We start from the raw sequence: 11,341 nt of genomic DNA, 5'->3' as shown, positions 1-11,341 counted from the left end.
GCTCCGGCGGGAGGAGGGTTAGTTTGGCTCTTCAGTCCTTGCGGAGGGTGTTGGGGCACTGGCACAGCTCTCCAGGAAGAACCAAGCCTGACCGCATCCCGGAAGTGCTTGGACTATGCCCTGAGAGACCAGGGGAGACGCTGAGGTGCCCTGTGCAGGGACAGCATCTGGGCCTGGAGGGCCCCTTCCAGCTCAAACCTGCTCTCCCACAGCTGGGATGGCAGCCCCACGCGCAGAAAGCAAAGGGCGAGGTCAGACCAGGCAAAGAGGCCTTTTTTTATAGCAATAAAGATTTTTAAGGCAGAGTTTTTATTGATTTGGGGCTGGTTTAAAACCGCTGGGTGGCAACTGCGTTGGGCCAGGCAGCGGGAAGGGGTGTGGGAGGCAAGCGAGGCCACGGCCGGCACCAGGAGATCTACAGCAGCAAGTCCTCCTCTGTCAGCTCCTGCTTCAGCTTCCCGCCTCGCAGGCCCAGCAACACAGGCAGCTTTGGCTTGGAGAGGTCATTGCCAAGCCCCGACCCCATGTCGGGCTCCATGTCTGGCTCCATTTCCACTGCGGTGTCAAACCCAGAGCCGGACTCCTCGTTCGAGAGCGGGAACATGCCCTGCAGCTCCTGGTATCTCTTCATCCTGAAACAGAGCAAAGATGGCTCATTGCAAATCGATTAGTTTATTGCCTCGGAAAGTCATTTTACAAGGAGCGGCTGAGGGAGCTGGGGTTGTTTAGCCTGGAGGAGGCTGAGGGGAGACCTTATTGCTCTCTACAGCTGCCTGAAAGGAGGTTGTGGAGAGGAGGGAGCTGGGCTCTTCTCCCAAGTGACAGGGGACAGGACAAGGGGGAGTGGCCTCAAGCTGTGCCAGGGGAGGGTCAGACTGGATATCGGAAAAAAAATTTCATGGAAAGGGTCATGGGGCACTGGCAGAGGCTGCCCAGGGAGGTGGTGCAGTCCCCATCCCTGGAGGGATTTAAAAGACGGGTAGATGAGGTGCTCAGGGACATGGTTTAGTGGCACGTGGGAATGGTTGGACTCCATGATCCAAGAGGTCTTTTCCAACCTGGTAATTCTATGATTCTATGATTCTATGAAAGGAACACAGCAAAGCCATGGGTGACCACTCTGTGACAGGACCACTGAGACAGAGATACTGGACGTTTCTGGGCGCCAGCATCAATGACGAACATGCTTTTAGGCACCAGTATCAATGAGGAACATGCAGCAAATGAACTTACAGGGACGGGTCTACCATGGGAGGAAGGATCCTGTTGGCTCCGCCAGTGGGCATGTAGAACCAGGGCCCCTTCTCCTCAATGCAGTTGGCAGACCAGGCGTCGGGCCGGCACCTCACTCGCTGGTACCTTGCCTTCTGCACCGGGGCACCTGACCAAATCAACCTTGCATTATTGACCGGGACTACGCACTAGGAACTATTAACTTTACAAGCACTTAGTAAAGCTTAAAGGAGCAGAAGAAAGTTATTTGTGTGGCCCTAATTGGAACTGGATAATCTTTAAGGTCCCTTCCAACCTAAACAAGTCTGCGATTCTTTGATTGTTCAACTGCTTAAAAGCAAACTAACCTTGCAGATTTTTTTTTTAAACAGCTACTGATACCCCTAAGCAACCTCCCTGCTCTCAGAAACCTCGGGCACGTCTCGCACACATCACCAGGATGTCCACAGGAATTAGAAATGGAAACCCCAGGGGAAACCACCATGTCACGCTGACATTACGGCAGGGCTCATCCCCAGCTTTGGGCACAGCACATTCCCAGGGAACCCATGGGCTCGGCCACCTGCAGCTTTCCTCAAAGCTGGTGGAGGTATCTCAAGATCTTTGGGGGACAAGCCACCCCAGCAGAGAGTTCGCTGCTGTGTCCTCCCTTTCTCTGTTGGCTCCAGCAAAGCTCAGGGCCAACCACGCTTTGGCTTTGCCCATCTCAGCTCAGCACTTCTGAGTTTGATGAGATAAGTTTTGGTGGGCACTTTGGAGACTCAAGGTGTGCCAAGAGCTGCCGGCTGTGGGAGCAGATTGGGGGATTACGTAGAAGTAGAGACAGTTCAGGCGTCTCCTAGACACCTCCCAGGGTTATGTAAACCCACCATTTTGGTACTGGTGGCCCCCAGTGCCTGATCAGGGCTGTCACTGAAAAGCAGGTCTTCAAATAATACCAAAAGGAGAAAAGAAGGATTACAAAGTAATGATAAAAACAGCGGCATTTTATCCTTCCTTTGGTCTCATGTAATTAATTTGTTCTGAAGTCTCCTGGTGCATCCTCCCCCTCTTGGCACTTTATCTATATTTTCTTGGTTTCTGGGGAATACCCTCCTGTGATTACACTTCTCTATTGCCCTCTATATTTCCATAATGTACTAGATGAGTTTCAGCTACCTCTTACACTCTTCCGTAAGAGAAAAAAAGATCTCACGGGTATCATTTCCCGCTACTCTTACAGCATATTATTCCTTTTTCTTACCTGTTTTTTTTTCTCTAGTGAAAGATTAAGGTTTTAATAATAACAGGGGCATCAAAACAAACAACTGCAGCTCAATAATTTGCAGATAAATAACATACAAAAAGCAGGCCATATGCTCTCAAAGATCAGCCTCCAAGCAAGAGATACATGATGAAAGCCTATCACTATCACAGCCTTGGTTTGGGGGCAAATTATACTCTACATGCTTGAAAAGCAATTCTCTCACGCAAGAAACAACTCATCATGAATCAACATTTCCTTTTAGGTGCTTTAGTGCTGCATGTTGCAATTTCTCTGTACCAAATAAACCGTTTAATTTCTTCATACTTAAAACTGATTGCCTTTCCTTCCCTGCCAAGAAAGCGGACCATGGTAATTATGACACAGGACTATTACATACTTTGTCTGTAACTACATAACTGAATAACAGTTCAGAACTGGACTGTTATGAGAGGGACAATCAAAAAAAATACATTAAAATACATGTATTGAAAACAGACCCACATGCAGCAACTTATTTTTTGAGGTCTTTCTCTCACGGGGGCTGGGAAAGGGACACAGAAAGGCTCTGCTAGCAAAAAGCACCTTTTCTTACCATTCCCCCTCCAGAAAACAAAATATTAGCAACACAGGCTTTCTAAGCAGGTCTCATTACCCCTAGAAGAAACTTGGTTTGAAAAATTCGGAGGCTGCCTAGACTGCATAGCCCAGAAAGCGGATTATAGAGAGAACAACCACCCTGTTTTACCTTGTGCTGTGTATCCCACAAAGAGGATTAAACAAATAGCCAGGAAAATCCTCCCATTACATCTGATAAGGAGCTGCATTTTGGCCGGCATCCCCCTGCTCGCCACCAGCCTTCACCACGGCTTCACACTTCAGAAATATGACGGGGCGAGGAGATCGACTTTTAGAAAAGGTTTCCAAAACCTCAAACCCAACCCATAACCTGCGTCACTGCTTCCTGGCTGACGGGGGTGAGACATGTACAGAAAAGCCCAGTGCTCTGGCCTCCCAGCCTTCATCACCGTGAAAAAAAATAAGAAGAGATCCCTACTGCCTTCACTTCACAGTTTTGCCGGAGGAGAAAAGCAAATCTAGGAACAATCAGCTCGACTGAGGGCGTGTGGTCCAGGCACGTGTACCGCCCAGTGCCTGCCCGATGCTCAGAGGGATCCAGGGTGTTCGCTGTCTTCTCCAGAGAGAAAAAGCAACACTTCACATCCTCCAATTTTCAACCAGCTGTGTTTTGGCATTGGCACCAGCAGTGGGTTTCCCTGCCTCGAGCCCGTGTCAGTACACTGGGAGGGTGAGGAGCTGCCTGCCTGCAGTCGGTGCAGGTTTCACTGGCTGGGAAATAATCTTTCACAAATGTGAAGTAGCTGAGGACTCTTTTTTTGGGGTTGGTTTTTTTTTTTTTGAAAGCAGGATCTTAGATCATAGAATCATAGAATCACCAGGTTGGAAAAGACCTCTTGGATCATCAAGTCCAGCCATTCCTATCTGCCACTAAACCATGTCCCTGAGCACCTCGTCTACCCATCTTTTAAATCCCTTCAAGGATGGGGACTCCACCACCTCCCTGGGCAGCCTCTGCCAGTGCCCCATGACCCTTTCTGTGAAAATTTTTTTCCCAATATCCAGTCTGAACCTCCCCCAGTGCAGCTGGAGGCCATTCCCCCTTGTCCTGTCCCCTGTCACTTGGGAGAAGAGCCCAGCACCCTCCTCTCCACAACCTCCTTTCAGGTAGTTGTAGAGAGCAATAAGGTCTCCCCTCAGCCTCCTCTTCTCCAGGCTAAACAACCCCAGCTCTCTCAGCTGCTCCTCATAAGACTTGTTCTCCAGCCCCTCACCAGCTTCATTGCTCTTCTCTGGACACGCTCCAGAGCCTCAACATCCTTCTTGTGGTGAGGGGCCCAGAACTGAGCACAGGATTCGAGGTGTGGTCTCACCAGTGCCGAGTGCAGGGGCAGAATCACCTCCCTGGACCTGCTGGCCACACCGTTTCTGATCCAAGCCAAGATGCCGTTGGCCTTCTTGCCCACCTGGGCACACTGCTGGCTCATGTTCAGTCAACCAACACCCTCAGGTCCTTCTCCTCCGTGCAGCTCTCCAGCCACTCTTCCCCCAGTCTGTAGCGCTGCATAGGGTTGTTGTGCCCCAAGTGCAGGACCCGGCATTCGGCCTTGTTAATCCTCATGCCATTGGTCTCAGCCCAGCGGTCCAGCCTGTTCAGATCCCTTTGGAGCCTCCTTGCCCTCCAGCAGATTGACCCTTCCTCCCAGCTTAGTGTTGTCTGGAAAAGATATCCACGGTAGAACTGAAAAAGTGGGAAAAAAATCAGAGAGCACATCTTGTAGGAACGCGTCATCTCCTTTCTGAAAGGGCAGCGCAGATTTGCCCGGCTCCGATGGCTGATCCAGGGCAGCCAGGTCATTGCTGTGCAGCACAAACACCCCAGGGAGCCTGGCAAAGGGTTTGGACAGCACGTGGCTTGGCGAGGAGCTGGCTGGGAAAGCCACGAAAGCCCTCACATAGGTGTTGATGTACGGAAGCTGCCTTTCAGCTAGTTTGTACCTATTTCTTGTCTTTTAGTTGGGATGAAACCAGGCTTGAGTTCTCTTAAGAATCAATTACATGGGAAGTTATCAAAGCAGTGGGGCTTTTTCTTAGTCATACCATCAGCTGCTGGATTAACTGAGGCACTGACAGGTGGGCTGCCAGCACCTTCGACAATGCTGCAGCTCACAGTACAAGTTGGCTGTGCTAAATCTATTTTTACATGGTGGAAAGTCCACAGAGGGGCCCTGGTGGGAATCTGGGCCGAGTGGTGACTTTCCCCGTAGCATGATGCTCCGCCAAAAGCCCACGAGTGGGCGGAGAAGACCCCTCCAGCTGGTCCCTGCCATGGGCTGGGATTTACTGCCAGACCAAGGGGTTGGGCTGCAAATTTGGAATCGATGCAATTTATTATGAACAGGGGTCTTTTTCCAGCATGGGAAAATAGAAGAGTCAAACCAAACAGCTGCAGAACGACTTGTGTGCAGTGGTTAACCTGCCAGCATCTTTTTTACTTTGTATTTTTAGCATCGACCCTTTTTGCTTTTCTTCTTTTTTTTCTTTTCTTAAGTGCTGCTCAGCATCGGTAGGAAGATGGGTGAAAGCAGGAAGGGGGAGGCAATCAGCATCCGCCCTCTGAAGGCTGCACAAGCTGTTCCTGCAATAACACCTCTCATTTTCCACTGGTCACAGGCACACACAGAGCCCTTCCACACCCCTCTAGGGTGAGCAAATGACTCCCCACATGGGGAATTTCTGCCCTGGAGCTTATTCCACCCTGGCACTGGAAGCCCCACGGGACACAGCTGGAGCAGTGCCCACCAGCAGGCACGGTTGTGTGGGGCTGGGAGTAGGGGGGAGCTGCAAACACCCCATATCTGGAGGAGGATCTCACAAAGCTGAGTTATCTGTCCGGTACCATCAGCCAATGGAGGCACTTGTAGCGCTGTCAGTTTTGCCCCCCAGTTTTGTTGTGTTCTTCTGTGTCAGCAGCGCCACGCAGGAAATGAGATTGCTCTACAATTAGTAACCATGGGAAGATCAAAGCAAATTTTCCGCTTTCCCATCTCACGTACAACTGCGTAACGGGGACCAGAAACCCGTGGGGAGCATCCGTCTGTGCCTGTGCTCCGCCATGCTTTGCAAGCATCCCACCTTCCTGTGAACCTGGAAGTGATACTGGAGACATGGATCTGAGGAAACCTGCAATGGGCAAGTGTTAAAGAGTAGAGCGTGCCTTCCATGGAGTGTCACGGGGTGCCCGAGGAATGCTGTGCAGTTATTTACCTCCCAGTAAACCACTCAGGACCTGAAATGCAGATAATCAACACAAATGAAAAAAAAATCTCCTCTTGAGGTGGAGGCCATGAATTGCTGAAAATTAACACACTTTTTCTAGCTTTGAAATATGCCATTGTACGACTATCAGAGTTAAAGAGAAAGGGTTTTATTAAGTCAAATACTTTAAATCCACAGAGGAGAGGAGAGTCACCATACCTTGGCCAGCTGCCTCCAATCTGTCTCCCATAAACTGTTAGGAAGATTCATAGGATAACACTCCTCTTGGACAGATCCTACGTATATAGACTGGAAGATCAAATGCTCTAACAGAATAAGTCTATAAAAAGAAGAAAATTCATAGAATCATAGAATGGTTTGGGTTGGAAGGGACCTTACAGCCCATCCAGCTCCAACCCCTTGCGATGGGCAGGGACACCTCCCACCGGATCAGGTTGCTCAAGTCCCCATGCAACCTGGCCTTGGACACCTCCAGGGATTGATGAGGAGCGGGTATCTCAGAACGCAGCTTTCACCTTGAGGCTGGAGAGAAGATTTAAAATATCATGCCAATGCGATGGAAGTGTCACCATCCGTGCCCACCAATGTTTTTGCATAAACGTTTCCCACCCATCGCTTGCTCTCCTGGAGCATTTTTTACACCTACCACGCTGAAGCGCTTGCCATTATTTTCAAATCACACACAAAGCAGATTAAGAGATTTGCATTTTTCTAAAGCATTAATTTGGGGAGCAGGGGGAGAGAGGGGCTGCCTCAGCACTCCCAGCCCCTCAACCACACACCCGGGACTCTTCGTTATGTGCTGAAATACCTGGGAATGGCCCCTAAGCTCTAATAAACACTTAAAAATCTAATGGTGAACGGCTCATAATTCTCGGGCTGTTTTACCTGCCAAAATGCTTCGGGAGTCATGAGTAATTTAGTAACATTGCTAAACGGGGACCGCAACGCAGGAGTGCCCCGTATGAGCACATCCATCCTGCTGTTAAGGGCAGGGGATGGAGAGCAAAAGGAATTCCCAGTGGGACCATTTCAGTAGCCTGGAGGGACATCACAGGGGTGTTTTGACCAATTCTTTGGTGGACACCACCCCCTGCCCTGCTCCAGCCCAGATAAACGCTGCTGGTGCAGCTTGGTCTGGAGGAGCGGTGCAAAGGACTTTGCAGTGTCTTTCTTCTCTGCTGCTTTTCCTCACCCGGCAGGGCAGGTTTGCTTTGCAGCCTGTATTTCCAACAAGCAGCCGGCCAGCGGACGGGCTCCCACGGGCGTTTATCAGCGAGGCACACAGGCGAAGCGATATCCATCTAGGGGGGCCTGATAAGTTTCTCATTCATAGCTCAGAAATCAGATAAACCCTAACTGCTGCGGGGTCACTGTGCTCTCAGGGGTCAGGATTTCCCCTGCCCCTATCGGTGGGAGCTCACTCCTGGCTTTGGAGGGTCCAGGCTGATCCCTGCACCCTTCAAACGCTCTTCCTCAGCAGCGCAGCACAGCCGGCAGCCAGTTGGAACAGCCAGGGGTCCCGAAGCGCTGGGCTTTCCCAGCGATGCTCAGCTCTTTGTTTGCTTTGCCAGGGAAGTGGAAATCATGAAATCACAGAATCACAGAACTTCTTAGGTTGGAAAAGACCTTTAAAATCATCTGACTGTAAACATAGCACTTCCAAGCTCCCACTAAACCCTGGCCTTAAGCACTGCACCCACACGTCTTTTAAAGAGCTCCAGGGATGGAGATTCAGAATGGGACGTGGCATCCCTCAGTCACACAAGTGCTACTGCCTCTTGCCTCCGAGGGAAGTATCAGAACCTGGGCCATGAAGATAAGGTTCAGATCTTGCAAGAAATCATTAATGCTCACATGCATCGTGTTGAAATCGGATGTTTGCCTCCATCTAGATTGCACACAGGAGCAACAACTTGTTTTTTCCAATGATGAAGGTCAACAAGCGTATGGGGAGAGATCTTCGTTGGAAAGCCACAGCTGCATCAAGATTGAACACAGATGTTGACGGACAAGAAGCTGCCAACAGCCCTTCCCCATCAGCCATCTCCCCTCTGCCAGGAACGTTAGCTGAGTGACAGGCCTGTCCTTCAGGAGGAAAAAATGCAGCTTTCCTTTGTGCGGGGCTGTACAATGCCTTCTGATTCCAAGGGCTGAAGCCCAGTGAAACAGGAGGTTTTGGCTGGCAAATTCAGGACTATAGTTTAAGACCAGCCCTGCAGAGAAGGACTTGGGGGTGCTGGTTGATGAGAAGCTTGACATGAGCCAGCAACGTGCACTTGCAGACCAGAAGACCAACGGTGTCCTGGGCTGCATCCAAAGCAGCATGGCCAGCAGGGCGAGGGAGGGGATTCTGCCCCTCTGTTCCTCTCTTGTCAGACCTCATCTGGAGTATTGTGTCCAGTTCTGGAATCGTCAACATAAGAAGGAGATGGAGCTGTTGGAACAGGTCCTGAGGAGGTTATAACTATGATCGGAGGGCTGGAGCACCTCCCATATGAGGACAGGCTGAGAGAGTTGGGGTTGTTCAGCCTGGAGAAGAGAAGGCTCCGAGGAGGTCTTACAGCAACCTTCCAGTACCTGAAGGGGCTACAAGAAAGGTGGGAGGGACTGTTCACAAAGGCTTGGAGTGATAGGACGAAGGGGAACGGGTAGAAACTGGGGAGGGGCAGAATTAGGCTCGATATAAGGAAGAATTTCTTCCCTATGACAGTGGTGAGGCCCTGGCCCAGGCTGCCCAGGGAAGCTGTGGCTGCCCCATCCCTGGAGGTGTTCCAGGCCAGGTTGGATGGGCCTTGGGCAGCCTGAGCCAGTGGGAGGTGTCCCTGCCCATGGCAGGGGGGTGGAACTGGATGATCTTTAAGGTCCCTTCAAATCCAAACCATTCTATGATTCTAAAAGCCATAACTTGTAAAGACACAACACAGCTTCTTTGGGTTTTTTTGCCTTATCGTACTTCAAAGAGCCAGGCTTTATAATCACTCTATTTTTTCATCTCTTTCAGCACAGAAGAGGACTTGGACAGGGTTGGGCAGCAGAGAAAGCTGAGACTTGGGACAAGATTCATCTCACCTAATCTTTCCAGCAAAGAGCGCAGTTGGGAGGCCAGGCCAGGCTGACCAAGACTCACAAAGCTCTTCCACTTGAAGTACCTCATGTCCTTATGATGCAGAACTCTATGGAACACCGGCAGCTTTGTGTCTTTCCATGAGCCCCTTGGAACAGCAGCAGCTCGGTGCTATAAGAAAACACTAAGGCAAAGCATCTGGAGAAGTGAAAAGAAAAAGAATTTGAATTATTTTCCAAAAGTTCCAGGTGTGGAAGGTCAGGAGGGATAACGCCACGTGACATTCATCAGAGCTGGGTGTCTGCACACAAACCATCAGTAAATATTTGACGTACAGAGTCAACTTTGCCAGCAGGAGGTTATGCTCTTCGTTATTGTCCTCGCCTGCCGACCCCTGCTGGCAATCAGACCTGGCATCACGAATTTTCATCTCTGTCTGTACTGGACATCGCTTCTAGGGTGTCGCTGCCTCTGCTATTTAAAAAGTCCTGGCTCACATGTGGAAGGAGGCTCTGGGCCCACCTGATTGCGTCCTCTCCTGGGCTGCTGTGAAACCTCCCGGGTGTTTGCTGGACCTGCCGACTATCCAGAGGTGGGCTCCAGGAGAGCAGGAGGAATCTCAAGGCTGACACCGAGTCGTTTGAGACCCTGCCTGGGATCGCTCACTCTTGTTCCCCTCTGAGACAGTTAGCATACAGGAAATCAGCTTGTTAATTCCCTTTTTTTTTTTTTTGCCCCGTGTATTTCACCCATGGATGTCAGAGAGGCTCTCTGACGCAAGCACTACGGTGTCGAGTGACTAACGCCAGCACACTCCATCACATGCCCATTGCAATCCTTTGCTCAGTCACTCATGGAATTTTACAGTCATAGAATCATAGAATAGTTTGGGTTGGAAGGGACCTTAAAGATCATCCAGTTCCAACCCCCCTGCCATGGGCAGGGACACCTCCCACTGGCTCAGGCTGCCCAAGGCCCATCCAACCTGGCCTGGAACCTTGAAATGTCAAAACTTCAAGCAGTAAACATATAGAACATCATTAAAAACACATGAATTATTGATGTCTTGGGTGCTAAGGCACCACGTTATCAGTCACTTCTCCCTGATCCAGTGGGATGTCCCTGCCCATGGCACGGGGTTGGAACTGGATGATCTTTAAGGTCCCTTCCCAAACTATTCTATGATTCTATGATTCTAAATGCCTGATATCACGGACATTTCTGCAAACGTGTTTGCAAAACACACCATGTTTAGCATTATGACAGTGCAATGGTCTCTCTCATACATTGTCTACATCTTCAGCTGTGAAGACACGGGGGGGTACAACGGTCTGGGAAAAAAGGCAGTCGGGCAAACAGTCCCTGCCAGGAAACTGCTGACTGTTTGTACACCCGCCCACGACAAGGGAAAGCTGGAAACCACCAGCCAAACTGCACGATGAAAAAAGCACTAACAAGCCCTTCGGACAGAGTTCCCGGGAAATCCATAAAAGCCCTTTTCAAACCAAATATAAAATCCACATTAGGCACTTGTGAGCTCTAAAGTAGTCAAAGATGTTGCAACTGAAAAGGAAAGAAAGTTGACAAATGCTTCTCACCACAAATTTGCAAGCTTGATTTTAAGGTAACAGTCTTTAGCTCTGTAACTTCAAGGCTGTAGAAGCGTTGGTCGTGTAAGTCCTCCTTCGCATGACTATTTCAGGGCATTTTGTAATGAAAAGCTCCCCAGAAAACATTTTGGTAACGCTGAGTAGTTCAGTCTATTAAAAGACACACACAAGTAACGCTCATCTGTGCTCTCTCAGTGCTGAGTGGGAGGAAAACACCAAATAAAACTGAACTGCGTAAAGCCACACGTTAACAAGATTGTTTCTCATTGTCTGATATCGAGCTTAATCGGGCTTCTGCAATATTTCCGGGCATGGAAGTGCCGCAGCAAT

At 49.9% G+C, this 11,341-nt stretch overlaps 1 protein-coding gene across 1 annotated transcript; it reads right to left on the bottom strand.

Moving 5' to 3' along the window:
- Positions 1-279: 279 nt before the first annotated feature.
- SRGN (serglycin) lies at positions 280-3,383 on the bottom strand. The gene is made up of 3 exons (XM_054071855.1): positions 3,225-3,383; positions 1,234-1,381; positions 280-632 (listed from the first exon to the last, which is right to left on the bottom strand). The coding sequence occupies exons 1-3, from the start codon at positions 3,313-3,315 to the stop codon at positions 416-418; spliced, it is 456 nt and encodes a 151-aa protein (XP_053927830.1). The 5' UTR covers positions 3,316-3,383; the 3' UTR covers positions 280-415.
- Between the last annotated feature and the right edge of the window lie 7,958 nt (positions 3,384-11,341).

This window comes from Cuculus canorus, chromosome 7, assembly GCF_017976375.1.
Source record: "Cuculus canorus isolate bCucCan1 chromosome 7, bCucCan1.pri, whole genome shotgun sequence".
Taxonomy (NCBI): Eukaryota; Metazoa; Chordata; class Aves; order Cuculiformes; family Cuculidae; genus Cuculus; species Cuculus canorus.
This window is presented reverse-complemented; position numbering and strand designations above follow the sequence as displayed.